Genomic DNA, 17,741 nt, shown 5'->3' with positions numbered 1-17,741 from the left:
TGTGTGTGTGTGTGTGTGTGTGTGTGTGTGTGTGTGTGTGTGTGTGTCTGTGTATGTGTATCACATTTTCTTTATCCATTCATCTGTTGTTGGACACTTAGATATTTTTCTGTCTTGGCTATTGTAATGTGAACATGGGGGTGCAAATATATTTTCAAGATAGTGATTTTGTTTGCTTTAGATATATACCCGGAAGTGGAATTGCTGGATCATATGGTTGATCTATTTTTTACTTTTTTGAGGAGCCTGCTTACTGTTTTCCATTGTGGGTGCACCAATTTATGTTCCCACTAATAGAGTATAGGGTTCCCTTTTCTTCACATCCTTGCCAACACTTGTTATCTTTTTGATAATAGTCATTCTAACAGGTCTGAAATGATATCTCATTGTGGTTCTGATTTGCAGTTCCCTGACAGTTAGTGTTGTTGAGCATCTTTTCATGTATGTGTTGGTCATGGATGTCTTCTCTGGAAAAATGTCTGTTTAGTTCCTCTGTTCATTTTTTAATTAGATTGTTTTTTTGTTTTGTTTTTGTTTTGTTGCTATGGACTTGTGTGAGTTCTTTATATATTTTGGATATTAACCCCTTATCAGATATATGATTTGCAATATTGTCTCCCATTCAGTGGGCTATCTTTACGTTTTCTTGATAGTTTCCTTTGCTGTACAGAAACTTTTTTAGTTTTATATAGTTCCCCTTGTTTAGATTTTTGCTTTTGTTGCCTTTACTTTTGGTGTCAAATCCAAAAACAAAAAACAAAAAAACATCGCCAAGACTGGTGTCAAGGAGCCTACTGACTGTTTTCTTCTAGGAGTTTTTTATAGTTTGAAGTCTTATGTTTAAGTCTTTAGTTCATTTTGTGTTAAGTTTTTGTGTATAAGTTTTGTGTGTACGATACGGGTCCAACATCATTCTTTTCCGTGTGGCTGTCCAGTTTTACCAAAACCATTTATTGAAAAGACCATGCTTTCCCCAGTGTGTTTGTGTGCCTCCTTTGTCATAAATTGATTGTGTATGCACGGATTTATTTCTGGACTTAAGTTTCCTCTTTGTAATTAAGATTTACAACTTATATTTTTAAATTTAAGTTTTACAAGTGGCACATATAAATCATTTGCAAAATCAAAGAGTTCTGTAAAGCTTCCAGCAGAGAAAGCTTATACAGAGTTCCTCGCTTCACCTTTTCCGGCCTTGATTCTGCTTCCTTATAGAAAACCACTTTAAACTCCTTTAGTTCTTCTGGTGGTGTACTCTGTATTCTTCCAGGACACATTAAATTTAATTATTTATATACCACAAAATTTATCCCTTTATAAATGTACAATTCAGTGGTTTTTATTATATTCACAGAGTTGTGCATTTATTATCACAGTCTAGTTCAGAATATTTTCATCACTCAAAGAAGAAATTGTGTTCCTATTAGTAGGCATTCCCTATCTTTGATTCCCTCTCCAAGGTTCTAGTAACCATGAATCTACTCTTGCCTCTATTAATTTACCTGTTATGGTCATTTCATATAAATGAAGTTATACAATAAGTGGCCTTTTGTGTCTGGCATATTTTACCTAGTGTAATGTTTTCAAGGTTCATCTGTGTTGTAACATGTATCAAGTATGTCATTCCTTTTTATGGTTGAATCATTCTGTTGAATGGATATATCATATTTTATACATTCATCATTTGGTGGGCACTTGAATTGTTTTCATTTTCTGGCTATTATGGATAATGCTGCCATGAGCATTCATGTACAAGTTTTTGGGTATATACCTAGGAGTAAAATTACCAGATCTTTTGGGAAGTCTGTGTTCAACTTTTCAAAGAACTAACAAACTCTTCCAGAGCAGCTATACCATATTATAATCCCACCAGCATGGAGGGTTCCATTTTCATCATATTTTTGCCAATACTTATGATCTGTCTTTTAAAATATAATCTTCTGGTGAACAATGATATTTCATTGTTCAATGACATACTTTAAACTTTTAAAAAAAACTTTTTTGATTTTAGACTTTATCTACTAGCTTATGACTTCATATGGTTAAGCGAGGACTCAGGTGTCCCACCACCTCCTCCCTGAAGCACATTTACCCTTCCCTTTCACTATCCTTCCTCTTTTCTAATCAGCTTTATAAGAGTTAGATCAGAATTATTGTTATGACCTCATATTATTTGCAGCTGAGCCCTATGGTATTATCACATTTCCTTTCTTTTGATTTTTCTTATGCTAAAAGTTTATGGTGTTTTTGTTTGTTTTGTTTTTGTTTTTTTTGCCTTTTTCTCTCCTGTGATTATTATTCCTAAATTTTTTTGTTGGCCTCTCAAAATCCCTCTCAAACCAGTTTAACATTGGTGATTTATCAGTTCCTTTTCCCTTGGAGCCTGCCAGTGTCCTGTTCCATTTGGAATGGTTTCTTTGTAGGCCTATGGCATTGGTGACATATTGAGAGTTTTTTTTAAAACTGTCATCCTGGGAGATTAGATATTTAACCTCTGGATTGATCTAAATTTCTCATCTTTTCTTGCCCTTTTAATGTCTCTGTTACCTTATTATTCTACAAATGGAAGATTTCCTTAACTTCAAAGAAACTCTTCAATTTTTGCTTTCCTAAATGAAAAATAATGACATAATTTCCAGAGTGCTTTCTTATTCTTTAAATCTCCTTTTTGGGGCTGCTTGTGTGGCTTATTGGTTAAGTGTCTGACTTTAGCTCAGGTCATGATCTTACGGTTTGTGAGTTCGAGCCTTACATGGGACTTGCTGCTGTCAGCGCAGAGCCTGCTTCGGATCCTCTGTCCCCCTCTGTCTGCCCCTCCCCAACTCTCATTCTCTCTCTCAAAAATAAAATAAACATTTAAAAAATCCTTTTTATTTTTCCATGGATATAGTTATGTCTTTAGTTTCTTTTGAGTTCCTTTCTTCTGTTTTTTAGCCACTTGCCTTTCATATTAGTTTTCCTCGGATGATCCTTCATTGTTCGTATTTAAGATGGAGACTATACAAAGCTTTTTGGAAGCTCTGTGGATGTACATAGGATGGTTGCTAAAATTATTTGAGAATTTGCTGAGAGACAGGCACTGAACTGAGCACTTTACTGTCTTAACTGATCTTTACATTGGTCTTATAATGTTCTAATTTCACAGATGAGAAACCTCTTGAGGCTTAGATGATAAAACCAGAGGAAGGGGAACCATATTTAAACCCATATCTGTCTGCTTTCATGTGATTCTTTTATCCGTCATATTCTGTTTTCCTGTCTCCCTCTGAATAAATGCTTTGGAATACCAGGAAACCTCTTGAGAACCATGCAGTCAAACAGAAACAAGACAGACAAATATCATCATCCAAACACAAAATTGCAGCGATTACAGAAACCTGTTGAGAGTAAATATTGAATAGAATTGTTTTAGGAGGGCTGGGGAATGTCCTGAGTGTTGTATCCCCCCCCCCCCCCCCCGTAACCTCAGTTCTAGGGAGCAAGGTACATAAATTGGAAATACTAATAATTGTGTGAATGACACGTGAGGCTTGTTCCAACAGGACTGTAAGAAAGGAAGTAGTAAATAATATGCTAAATTAAGAGAAGTGGTGTGGGTGATTCTGTAAAATAATAAAGTAGGGAGTATTATTTGGGAAGACCAATATTGCACACATAATACAGCAGTGATTGCTTATGATGCTATTTGTCTCAGAAATAACTTTATATTGGGGCATCGGGTGGCCCAGTCGGTTAAGTGTCCGACTTTGGCTCAGGTCATGATCTCACGGTTCATGAGTTTGAGACTTGTGTTGGGCTCTATGCTGACAGCTCAGAGCCTGGAGCCTATTTCAGATTCTGTGTCTCCCTTTCTTTGCCCCTCACCCATTTGCACTCTGTCTCTCTCTCTCTCTCTCTCTCTCTCTCTCTCTCTCTCTCTCTCTCAATAAATAAATAAATAAATAAATAAATAAATGAAAAGAAATAACTTTATATTAAAAAATGATAAACCTTTGTACTGTTGAATAGTACAGCAAAAAAGAAATATATATACATATATTTATTTATTTTTTTGATGGCTTGTTAAAAAGTATACTCGGTTCAAGTATGCCAAACTACACCTCCTCAGTCTAACTGGTGCTGTCTTTAACTACTGATATATATGTATTAGAAACACCTGTCAGCAAAAGTCCATGTTAAATATTTTTGACCAAAAGCAGTCACTCTGTGAAAATTTAAAGATAATAGGAAGATGCAAAATATATTTTTTTTAAATGTTTTTGTTTGTAACAAAGACTTACATTTCCTGTTATTGGAACTATCCTTTTATTTTACAGAAAAATATATCCTATATATGAGTACTTTGTCTTGTATAATTTTCTTACTATTGAATTAATTACTACAGTGTGCTGAATAACTCTTGTGAAGTAAGCATAAAGGAATATAATTAACTGGAGCTACAGCAGTTACAGTACAATAGGAGGCAGATGTACCTACTGAAGGATAAAAATAATTACTTGAGAAATAGTAAAGTTAGAGTACTTCTGTGATAAGACTATTTCTCCCCTTTTGTTTCAATATTCACAACATTGCACCATGAAATGTTCTGTTATGGCTAAGAGCCCGTTCCCTTAAAAAGAATAACCTTGTTATTTAGTGAAGTGGCTATTCACATCAACTACAGGATTAATATTTTGAGCTCTCTTTTTCTCCTTGTAAACATATCCTGGATTCTGTGGTGGCGGGAATATATTGTTCTTTTTGTGTTCTAAAGACTTATGGCTCCTTACTTTTTTTTTTTTTTTAAATTTTTTTTTTCAACATTTATTTATTTTTGGGACAGAGAGAGACAGAGCATGAACGGGGGAGGGGCAGAGAGAGGGAGACACAGAATCGGAAACAGGCTCCAGGCTCTGAGCCATCAGCCCAGAGCCTGACGCGGGGCTCGAACTCCCGGACCGCGAGATCGTGACCTGGCTGAAGTCCTGAAGTCGGACGCTCAACCGACTGCGCCACCCAGGCTCCCCTATGGCTCCTTACTTTTAATCTAGGAAAAACTCAGAGGCTTAAATATTAATTACTAAGTTTTGAGTTATAGCTGTCTTTTATCTTTAGAAACATCAGTTTCATAAAAATGAAAACCAGTAGGACATAAAAAGGTTAAATTAATCTCAGTACTTTGCAATGTAAACTTATTACAAAATAGCAACTGTTTTATTGTTGTGTATGTCTGTATTTTTGATTTACTGAATTTTCTGGAATGTTGAAGAGTTACTGTAGCAGCCACACCCAGAAATCCCAAGTGGTTTAACCTAATAAAAGTTGATTTCTTGCTCACTTCTCAGTCTAGAGAAGGTGATCTAGGTTGACTGGCCTTCCATGTGGTCATCCAGGAGCCCAGACACCTTTTATCTTATGACTCTGCCTTCCTCTGCATTCTAGAATCTTCTCCATTCCACTGGCTCCATTTTAGTGCCAATATGGTGATGGTGGTGTTGGGTGGGGTGCGAGTGAGGGGCTTCTTACAACACCTCCAAGGACTAACACTATGCTTTGGACAGGAAACATAGTGGTCAGTTTACTATTCTGAAATATTACTTCCCCTTTCATAATGTTATTCAAAGTTAGTAATATATTAGCTATCTCTATCTAGATTATCAGAAGATAGGAGGCAAGTGATTTCATGCCACAAATTCTTTTTTTTTAATTTTTTAATGTTTATTTATTTTTGAGAGAGAGAGAGAGCCCAAGGAGGGGAGGGGCAGAGAGACAGAGACAGAATCTGAAGCAGGTTCCAGGCTCTGAGCTGTCAGCACAGAGCTTGACGCGGGGCTCAAACCCATGAATCACGAGATCATGAACGGAGCCAAAGTCAAACCCTTAACCAACTGAGCCCCCCAGGCACCCCTCATGCCATAAATTCTTTATTCTAGAACTTCTCATTTCATCTTAAAACACAAAATGTTTATTCAGTTGCAGTCATTTAATATTATAGTCATCAAATCATTTAGAACTAGCTGAGATCTTAGTCCTCTCTTTATCTGATAAATTAGGGAATACGCTCACAAATGGAGAGACATTCTGGAGGTCACTCGGGGCCAGAACTAGGAGAAAGAAGTTTCCTCCAAGCTAGTATTCTTTTCCTCCATACTATGTTGTCTTGGAAAGGTCGTCTTTTACAAATCGTATCTCCTTAATTAATACAAATTGTTCCCTCCAATTTCTTACCTTTCAGTACCCTTCTAAGATACTTACCCTAGAAAAAGGGGAATTTTAATTGATGTAGAAGAGAATGAGTGATCTGAAAAGCATTTGTCATTTTGTTATTTGGGCCACTAATGGAGTGTCATATTGACTTTCCATGCCCAAGGAAAAATGTCCCAGGAATTGGAGGGACTGCAAACAGAGGAAGGGAGGCTGCCAAAGTTGTGTGGGACCTATGTCAAATTTTGTGTAGGGCCAGCTCAGACCTTGGAGAAAATTTATGTTCATGTAAGACAAAGAACACAGTCCTTCCATTTCTGTTCGCTTAGAAGCAAATTTATTCAGTTGTCTAAAAGCTCTTTAAATTGAAGTAAAATTTTAAAAATTAATTTGATTGTTTAACTCTGTTCATACTTTATTCTAAACTTAAAATGATTGTTTTATTTTAAATAACTTCCCCCACATTTAAATAGTTTTCCAGCATAAAGCAATATAAATGCATTCCAGAAAATAAAGTATATCCTTTAAATGACACATAATTTTACTTTTTTTTTTTAATTTTTTTTTTTAAATTTTTTTTTCAACGTTTTTTATTTATTTTTGGGACAGAGAGAGACAGAGCATGAACGGGGGAGGGGCAGAGAGAGAGGGAGACACAGAATCGGAAACAGGCTCCAGGCTCTGAGCCATCAGCCCAGAGCCTGACGCGGGGCTCGAACTCACGGACCGCGAGATCGTGACCTGGCTGAAGTCAGACGCTTAACCGACTGCGCCACCCAGGCGCCCCTTTTTTTTTTTAATTTTTAATGTTTGTTTATTTTTGAGAGAGAGAGCACAAGTGGGAGAGGGGCAGAGAGAGAGAGGGAGACACAGAATCCAAAGAAGGCTCCAGGATCTGAGCTGTCAGCACAGAGCCCAACATGGGGCTCAAACTCACGAACTGCGAGATCATAACCCGAGCCGAAGTTGGACGCACAACCAACTGAGCCACCCAGGCGACCCCATAATTTTACTTTTTAATAGTGGCCACAGTTAGCATTTTGAGATATTGCCAGCTGATGTCTTCTTTCATTATATAGTATAGGAAAAATTTTTTAAAATCTGTATTAAACAAACTTAACATGATATCCTAAGCATTGTCCCATGCTTGTAAATGCTGTTGGAAAATATATTTAATGGCTTTTTAATTTTGTAGTAGATGTACTGTATTAGTCACTCATTTTTTGTTGGACTTTATATTTAAGGTGTCATAAATTATAGGTTTTAAAATAAATTGTTGGGTGTTGGGCAAGCTCTTTATGTTAGCATGCTTATTTCCTGCGATATACATAAGTAGATCCTTCTAGGCATAAGGTTTTTGTTATCTTCTTTGTGTTCTCCAAGGTTGTGCTGGGAGTGGGGTAGTTTGTTTAATCGTTTGTCTCTCCCCCACTGGATTGTAAACTTTTAGAGGATCGAGGTTTAATCTTCTTTCATCTTTGTACCTCCATTGCTCAGCACCGTGCCAGGAACATAATAGGCATTCAGTAAAATATGTTTTGCATGCATATTATGATTTTGGGAAGTAATGAGATTGGTTTTCATGTGATGTTTTGGATTTTTTTCTCATGGCTTTTTTAGTCTCACCTCACACATGTATAAGACACACATGAGAGTGGAATCTAAATTTAAGCCAGATTATTTTTTTTTAAGTTTATTTCTTTTGAGAGAGAGAGAGAGAGAGAGAGAGAGAGAGACAGACAGCACACAAGCAGAGGAGGAACAGAGAGAGAGGAAGAGAGAGAATCTCAAGCAGACTCTGCATTGTTAGCACAGAGCCTGATGTGGGGCTCAAACTCACGAATTGTGAGATCATGACCTAAACCAAAATCAAGAGTTGAATGCTTAACCGACTGAGCTACCTAGGAGCTCCCAGATTCTTAAAAAAATTTACCTTGATACACAGTAGCTCACTAGTGGCAAAGAGGAGGGCATAAAATTTAGCGACAGGTCAAAGAAAGATACAGCTTACTGTTTTATAATCTTGTTCATTGTAGCTCTCTTATTTTCTCCTTTTTCCTCTCCTATTTTCCTCCTCCTGCCTACTCTCCAGAATTTAGCATCAGGACCATACTTTGAGACAAGTCTTGCTGCTTTTGCACTCAACTAGTTCCTTTTTAAGGACTGTGAGGGTAGGTTAGAGGTGTTAAATTTTAATTTTTTTAAATAAAGTTTTCTTCCCTGAATAAACCCACCAAAAGACTTCAGATCTTTTTAATGGAGCCCTTTAGATAGATTTCACAGAAAGTGCATCTGTGTGTACATTTTATGTGTATGTGTATAAAATGTTCATATATATAATTACATGTTTGTAGGTTTATATGTCTGTATATTTCATATGTAGGCCTATCTGGCTACTTAGGTGATGGAGTAGAAATGTTAAATATGTGATTATTGAATTCTTTCTGAAACCCGAGCTCTACCAGGTTGTCTTGACTTTTGATAAAAGTTGTATAATTATAGGTTCTTTGATAGTTGGATAACACAGTTGCTCCATCCCTGTGTCTTGTGTGCACATAAGTAAATATTTAATGGTTCTTTTCTAGTACAGCACAGATGCTTAAAATATTAATTGTGGTCAGCTAATTGTGTGGTTATAGGTACTCTTCTGAGAACAATAAGTCACAGCACCATTCTTTATTTTAGAACACTGCCTCACGTTGCCCTGATAATACAAAGGTGGACTGATTTCTCGTAAAGACATTTTAAAAATGGGACATGACTTAGAATCACAAAAAAGTTTAGTTGTCTCTGGGGGCATTCTCAAGTAAGTCATTTATGTTCTATTTACATTCTCAGAACTTCAGGCAGGTAGGTTAGGAGACCACCGTCCTGATTTTTTATAGTAAAAGTCTTCCCTGTTGTGAAGTAACACATCTGAAGTAAGGTCAGAATGATTGAGGGGAGGGAGATGCTGAAAAGCTGAGTTGGAAGGAGGCAACAGTGCAGGTGGCCTGGATGGGGGTGGGGAGATACCCCTACTGCTGGCGCAACCTATGCCTCACTAGTGTTAAGTCAGGAGTTAACAGGGATTACTTACCACTGTCCCTGTGATACAGTGGTTCTCAACGTTGGCTGCACAACTAGAATCACCTGTAGGAATTTAAAAAAAAACCTGCACATGACACCAATTAAATCAGATTCTCCAGGAGTGGACCTAGGCATCAGTATTTTTCAAAGTTTCCCAGGAGATTCCAATGTGCAGCCAAGGTGGGAATCCCTGTAAAATTTGAATAAGCTACAGAGAGGATGTATTATTTAGCTACTGGCTTTAGTTAGACCTGATCTATTATAATTAACCAACTGGGAATTCCTGGTGGAAACTTAAGGTTCATTCAGTAGCAACTAACTGCTAAGAATATAAAGAAAGATATGGTTGATAAAGGAGTGCAGTATAGTGTAGGAGATAGAAATAATAGTGTAATACAGGGCATATAGAATATTTAGATACAGGTGTTTCTAGGGTATTATTAGTGGAAATACAGTAGTAGGGGCAGATAGCTGCTTAAGGTTTGGAATATGGAATGGCGTAGAAAGGAAATGAGAAGTGGTCAAGGTTTCACAGAGGAAGTGATGAGTTAAGAGTTTATCAGGTAGAAAAGGGAGGAAAGAGGAAGTTTTTAAAGAAAGGTAATAGCATGCAATGTGAAGAGATTGAAGGAATACATGTTCAGGTATTTGTAAGTTATACAGAAAGGAAGATAGAGTTGGGTGGTAAAGTGCCTCATAAAAACAACATTCAGGAATATGGACATTATTTTGCATGCCAGGTTGTCAAAGGGCCAAATGCAGAAGCTGGTCAGGTGTGAAGCAGTTGGTAGCGTTGGAGGCTCTAGTAATCCGGACAACATGGACTTTGTTTAAAGGCATTTAATTTAGAAAGGATTTTCAAAATTTAAATTAAAAGTTAAATAAAATAGAATATTATTAAGGGAAATGAATGTGTTAAATTCAACCTGTAAGCGCCAGTTTGTTAGTACCTTCCGTATAAGAGACCAGTATGGGATAATAAGCAAGGACAAGCCGTAAGATTTTATAGCATTTCTAAAGAAGTACCATAGAAATATCATTAAGAGTTGGGGTCACCTGGAGATGTGGAGATGAGAACATAATGAAAAGATTAGTAGTAATCTAGGTTAAATGTTCATTCCAGCAAGCCATAAATACTTTCAAATAAGGTAGTTTATACACTTGTTGGCTACTCATTTCCTGCACTGTTAAGCTGTCAGCATTGATCATACCTTCTTCCCACCTCCATCTGTTACTTTACAGCTCCCCATCTTCACTGTCATTTGTCTTATTCTGCTTCTCTGTGTGTTGAACAAGGTTATGTTTGTTTCTGTGTTGGTTTGGATTTTAAGTTAACACTCTTGATAGTTCATAGAAACTTTCTTCTGTTTCATCTTATTTAGCATTTGGTTATTGCTCCCAAAATTTCACTGTGGGAAGATTCACCAAACCAAGCTACTGGTTTTAGTTTACAGTTGTTGTCTTTAATGCCTGACCCTCAGAATTGAACTGAGTCTTGGATGGAGAACCACCAATTTTCTATTTATACCATGCTGGTTATTATCACCATCAGAAACATTGTGCATTTGTTTAGATGACTCCCTACTTAGTCATTTTCATTACTGGAACCTTCCTTCTGTTTTTTTTCTAGTGTTTCTTTGAGTTCTGCGACCTAAAATGAACAAGAATTAACATTTTATGATATTTATGTTGCTTTTTGCATCCTACTCCTTCCCTTAGTTAACTAGGATGTGTGCGTTGTAAATTCTTGTCTTCATATGCCTAAAACCATTTCTTTTCTTTTTTTTTCATTTAGCAAATATTTATTGACTATCTGCTCTTTGCTAGACAATGTCTAAAACCATTTCTTAAATGATGGGTTAGCAGTATAAAACTCAAGGGTGACAGCTATTTTCCCTTAGCAACTTGAAGATCGTTAATTTTATTGTCTTTTGGGCTTTGTTTCTGCTAACGAGAAGTTGCTATCAGTCCAGCCATTCCTTTGTTGGTAACCTGTCTTTTATGGTTTTTCTCTTTATTCTTGCTGTTCTGTAGCACAGTATCTAGCTATTAGATTTATTTTTAATTATCCTGTTCATTAATATATACTTTCTATCTAAGGACTCTCTCTTCAAGTCTGGAATATTATTAGCCTTATCTCTTCAGTATTTTCTTTGCCATTCCCACTGTTCTGAACTTCTAGAATTTCTATTAGGTGTATGTACTTCTCAATCTGTCTTTTATGTCTCTTACCTTGTTTTAAAATATTTTTATCATTTTATTTTTCTGTGCTACATTTTGGGTTACTCAGTACTTTTTCATTGGGCAACTCTCTCTTTGGACAGGTTTGTAGGTGAATCACTGGGTAAGGGATTCATGACTGGTGGCCTTTTATGTGTATGTATGTATATGTATGTATTTAATTAAATGAAATAAGAGGACAGGTCATCTGCTGATGGTGAGGGATTTGGGGGTAAAATAAATGACACATGGAAAGAGGTGAAGGTCACCAAGATGAGTGTACCATTCATTTCTTGGTTAAAAAGCTTTTATCTAAAATTTTTTAAAATAAAGATTTAAGGAAAATAACTGATAATCATAATCTTGATATTTTCCCCAAGTATTAAAGAGAATGCAATTGTATTAGCTGAGAACATAAGGTTTTTGCTTGTTTGTTTTTACTTTATATTAGCAGAAGGTTAAGGAAGAGGGGTCTGAGAATTAAAAGACCTGTATTTCATATTTGGTTCTGCCAGAGATTAAAAAAAAAAAAAGTTTATTTATTTATTTATTTTGAGTGAGAGAGAGAGAGAGAGAGCAGGAGGGGGGTGGGTAGGGGCAGAGAGAGAGGGAGAGAGAGAATCCTAAGTAGGCTCCTCACTGTCAATGCAGAGTCCGACGTGGGGCTAGATCCCATGACTGTGAGACCATGACCTGAGCCAAAATCAAGAGTCGGATGCTTAACTGACAGAACCACCCAGGTGCCCCATTGCCAGAACTTTTGATGAGTTATTTTGCCAATTTTTAAGCTTACAAAATAGGAATAATAGTATGTACCTTACATGTTTTTTTAGTACTGTATTGCTTTTATGAAGATTTTTGAGATTATAAAAATGTTTTGAAAACCGCAGCATTGTTCGTAAGATATGAGATGCAAAAGTAGTATAACCCATAGATTTAAATTATTTTGTGTCATTTTTATGCTGTTGTCTCCAGATTAAAGTAGATAATGTGTTAGATGTATATAGCATTACTTTTTAGAGAAGATGTATGTGTGCTTTTTCTTTTGTCACCAGTTCCAAGTATTTTATTTTACTTGGTTTGTCCCAATGGATTAACTTACTAAAGGATTTTTAGAAAAACATGTGGATAAAATATTAGTCATTTAAATTAGATTACATTTATATTCAACATTTGCTATTTTTGAATAATTTAGAGAGATTTATTGTAAAAGCAACTGCTCTATGTAATCTAAAGTAGGTGACATTTTTGTCCTTTTAAAAAAGGCACCAGAACTAAACTTTGTTAATTTGATGTAAGAGAACTTAAATTATACTGAATCTTTTTCCTGTTTGACAGGCAACCAGATAAACTGGTGGTGGTTTGGACAAGAAGAAGCCGAAGGAAGTCTTCGAAGGTTTGTCTCTTTTCAAAATTTCATACCCAAATGTTGAATTTAACTTTTAGTTAAATTATTAAACTTCTGTAGTCACATTGTAGATTTTAAAATATTACTTGACATTTTGGGTTATTTCTGATGATCTACTACTAAAATGGTTGATTAGGCATTTTGATTGTGTAACTGCAGTTCTGAAAATGGAAGCCAGATACCTGAGTTTTGATCTTGGATTTGGCAGCCTTGGATAACATCACAGTTATCTAGCTTCTCTGTACTAGTGTATTTATGAATTAATGATTAACTAGGTAACACTTACAAAATTGTACCTGAGATTATTTACTCAGATTCCAAGAGGATGAAGTTAGGGCACACTTAAGGAATGGTGAGTTCTTGGAGTCCATTGCTGGGCTGCAGTAGAAAAGGAGTTGGGTTTTTCAAAGATTTTAATTTAAAAAAAATTTTTTTAATGTTTATTTATTTTTGAGAGAGAAAGAGAGCATGAGCAGAGAGGGGCAGAGAGAGAGGGAGACATGAATCTGAAGCAGGCTCTGGGCTCTGAGCTGTCCTCACAGAGCCCAATACAGGGCTTGAACTCATGAACTGTGAGATCATGACCTGAGGGGAAGTTGGGTGCTCAACCGACTGAGCCACCCAGGCACCCAAAGGTTTTAATTTTTTGCACTTATAGCTTTGTGGGGAGTAGAACAGAATTTTTAAAATGTTCAGTAACAATTCTGTAGATACTTTAAAAATTCCATTCTGTAAATAAGTATGAATGTATTTCTATAAGCACATAATAATTACAAGCATGTTAAGGATGTTGGTTTTTCCATAAGTAGTCCTGTGTGAGGAAAAAATTTATTCCTTTTCATTAAAATTAAATCAAGTTTAAATTTCAGAATTTTTAATATTTTTGAGGTATCTTGTCAAATTTTATTGTGCTAAAATTACATATAGATCTTAATTATACAATTTAAGTCAATATATACTTGTGTAATTAGTACTCCTAATAGCATATAGACTATTTTTGTCACTTTTTCCTTTGTGTCCTCCTCTGGTTAATTCCCAACTCTCAGAGGCAACCACTATTCTGATTTTTCTGTCACCATACAGTAATTTTGCCTGTTTTTGAATTTCATTGAAATGGAATCATACAGTAGTACTGTTTTGTGTGTGGTTTCTTTTGTTCAGTGTAATGTTTTTGAGGTTTATTCATGCTGTTGTGAATATGGTAGTTTTTTTTTTTATTGGTGAGTAGTATTCCATCAAATGAATTTACTACAGTTTGATTATTTATGCCACTGTTGATGATTTGATTCATTTCCAGTGTATATTTTGAATATTCACTACTGCAAAGAGGTTTACTATAAATATTACCATACCAGTATTTTAGGAGACAAATATTTTAATTTCTCTTGGGCAAATACTTAGGACTGGAATCAGTGGGTTGATACATTTTTAACTTTTTTTTTTTTTTTTAACGTTTATTTTTTTGGGACAGAGAGAGACAGAGCATGAACGGGGGAGGGGCAGAGAGAGAGGGAGACACAGAATCGGAAACAGGCTCCAGGCTGTGAGCCATCAGCCCAGAGCCCGACGCGGGGCTCGAACTCCCGGACCGCGAGATCGTGACCTGGCTGAAGTCGGACGCTTAACCGACTGCGCCACCCAGGCGCCCCTACATTTTTAACTTTTAAACGTATTTCCACCAGCCATATAGGAAAGGTCCATTTACATCATATCACGAATGATATCTTCTTCAAAGCATATATTTATAGTTTTGGGGCATTGTATTTTGGACCTGTATTTTCTTATCCATTCACATATGAGAAAGAGTTCTAAAAATAGGCTTAGGGTCTTCTCTGTTTTGCTGGATATTGTTATTTTTGCCTAGTGGGTCTTAGGCTTTTGTGGAGAGGAATAATATAAGGTCATCCACTAAGTATGATAGATGAATATAACTATAACTATAAACTTTACATTTAACATGTTTTTAGCTATCAACAGAAAATAATTTTCTCCTTTTAATAATTAGATACTAATTATTTTCTAAAAAAATATGAAACATAATGAAATACTGTAGATTATAGACCAATTCATAATGCATACCCATATTTGAAGTAAAATACACCTTTATTTAATTGCATTTTCAAAAGTCAGTCAAATAACTTTTAAGGCCAAATTATTTTTCATATTGTATCAAATATTGATTGAATCCAGATAGTAAAATCCAAACATATGTGGCTATAGGTTGATTTTTCCCAGAATGCATATTTTCTAGAAAGAATTAATTCTTGTACTACTGTCAAATTGTGGCACTCTTAATATTTTAAATCCCTTCTGGATATTTCAGAATCATTGTGTTTCCTCTTAAAATATTATAGATGTAGTTTTTTTGAAAAAAATTTAAGAACCCACCATGTGTTAAAGGTCTTTAGGGGCGCCTGGGTGGCGCAGTCGGTTAAGCGTCCGACTTCAGCCAGGTCACGGTCTCGCGGTCCGTGAGTTCGAGCCCCGCGTCAGGCTCTGGGCTGATGGCTCAGAGCCTGGAGCCTGTTTCCGATTCTGTGTCTCCCTCTCTCTCTGCCCCTCCCCCGTTCATGCTCTGTCTCTCTCTCTCCCAAAAATAAATAAACGTTGAAAAAAAAAATTTAAAAAAAAAGCTCTTTATATAGCAAGTGCATAGTATGTTTATACATATGTGAAATGCTGTGTTATAAGTTGTACAGACAGCTGAAGAAAAGGGGGAGACTTAAAAATCAGTTTCAGAAATTGTGAAAGAAATGATTACAATATTTTTGTAAAAGTTAAGCAGGTAACTTTTTTTAATCTTAAGAAACTTGAAATACATGACGTTTTGGAATTCTTTAAAACACACGCACACACACACACAAACTTGTCTCCAGCTATTTTTTATTAAATTAGCCTTCAGTTGTACCAAAACCAAAGACTAGAACCATTTTATTTCTTCTGAAAGATACTTCTGTTTTCTGATGGTTTTCCTTTAAGATACACATTATTTGCTGCTGAGTCCCATTGAAATCACTGAGGGAGAAAAAAAGATCTCTGCAACCATTGGGCAGAAAACATTCTAGTTTTTACTTTTAACTATGTTTTTGGAAAGAGTTTGAGTTGCACAGTAGTCAGTTTGGTTTTTGTCATCCATGTAGCTTATTATTTCTCTTTCCTGATTCTGAGTATACCTGCCTTTTTTTATATTGATTGATAGATTGAAACTTATAACTGAGACCCAGATAAATATCAGATTAGTGAGTAAAATAATAAGGCACACTACCTTATTTTTTTTTTAATGTTTTTATTTACTTATTTTGAAAGAGGGAGCACGAGTGAGGGAGGGGCAGAGAGGGAGGGAGAAAGAGAATTCTAAGTAGACTCCGCTCTATCAGTGTGGAGCTCAATGCGGGTTTGATCTCATGAATCATGAGATTATGACCTGAGAATCGTGAGATTATGACCTGAGCTGGAATCAAAAGTCATATGCTTATCTGACTGAGCCACCCAGGCAACCCTACCTTAATTAATTTAAAGTTTATTTCTTAGTTTAGTGCTCACTTTCTTTGGGCACATGTTTATCTTGATAGCTAAATATATAATTAGAACTCATTTTTTATTGAGAAAGTAGTTAACCATGGATAATTAATACAATGTGCAGCTTCCCTACCTCTTCTCCTCAAGTCATGGCATTTATAACAAAGATTTGTTAGGCTGCAGTTGATTTGTATATACTTAAAATTATTTTTCGGTAAAATATATGGCAGTAGGAATCAAAGCAACTATGATAGTCCCCATAAATTATGGCAGAGTAGTATGTTGCCTTAAATATGGTTTTCCAACAGAAGTTTAAGCTCACAGAGAAATGGGAGGATTCCAAAGGAAACCAGAACTTTAAAGTCCTCACAAGCTTTTTGATGGCATTACCACCTTTACTTTCTTGCTCTGTGGTTGTGCTACAGCCTTTTACAATGTGCTGAGGTAACAGGAAGGCAGGGTACAGTTGCAGAGCTTTGCCTTATGGCGACAACTCTAAGGTAAACTCTACATGTGACATCTTAAACATATGGGTATATGCATTTTTATAAACCGAAAATTATCTATTTAACAAGTGACAGCTATATATTTTTAGTGAAATATTTTCATTTTGTAGGAATCACAAATAACAAGTGAATGTTTATTCTGTGTTTAGTACCATATTAGGTACAAGTCTTTTAGGGAAGGTATGACATGAAATAATGAGAAAGTAAGGCATTTTATAGAGTCAGTACCCTAAATTGAGAAATGTTACCTTTTTTCTAGGTTTGCTTTGGCATGTCAAAAGATCTGTCATATGATTAAAAAATGAGAAAAATTGTATAAGGGGAACTGGATAATGTGGCCTAATCCTTTTGTACTATTATCTGTACTAGATAGATTGCTGGCAAATACAGAGATAACCTGCCTTTCTTAACTGTGCAAAGAGCTGAATAGCTGTATGTGCGTTTCTGTGACTAATTTTTTTTCTTTTTTTTTTAATGTTTACTTATTTGAGAGAGAGAGAGAGAGAGAGAGAGGAGAGAGAAGGTGGGGGAGGGGCAGGGAGAGAGGGGGACACAGAAGCTGAAGCAGGCTGCAGGCTTCGAGGTGTCAGCACAGAGCGCCTGACACGGAGTTCGAACTCACAAACTGCGAGATTATGACCTGAGCCGAAGTAGGCTACTTAACCGACTGAGCCACCCAGTCGCCCCAGTGCCTAATGTTTTCTGAGAAAATCTTTTCTATTACTTTCAGTGAAGACCAATCAGGGTTCTTACAGTAGTGATGTTTGCAAATATGTGCTTCTCCTAAATCAAATTCTTAAAAACATAATTAATGTCTCTACGGATTTGTACAATTTTTT

The 17,741-nt window shown here is 36.0% G+C and overlaps 1 protein-coding gene across 10 annotated transcripts in view; it reads left to right on the top strand.

Moving 5' to 3' along the window:
- Window positions 1-17,741, top strand: part of EHBP1 (EH domain binding protein 1) — a 364,778-nt gene that overhangs the window by 85,861 nt on the left and 261,176 nt on the right. For all 10 annotated transcript variants that reach the window (XM_040458288.1, XM_040458291.1, XM_040458287.1 and 7 more), the window contains one exon: window positions 12,808-12,865. In XM_040458288.1, the coding sequence (XP_040314222.1) occupies window positions 12,808-12,865 (58 nt within the window). The remainder of the gene's footprint in view (window positions 1-12,807; window positions 12,866-17,741) is intronic.

This window comes from Herpailurus yagouaroundi, unplaced genomic scaffold (assembly GCF_014898765.1).
Source record: "Herpailurus yagouaroundi ecotype Mexico unplaced genomic scaffold, PumYag 221, whole genome shotgun sequence".
In the NCBI taxonomy this organism is placed as follows: Eukaryota; Metazoa; Chordata; class Mammalia; order Carnivora; family Felidae; genus Herpailurus; species Herpailurus yagouaroundi.
Note: the sequence above shows the minus strand (reverse complement) of the source record. Positions and strands in the feature narration are given on the sequence as shown.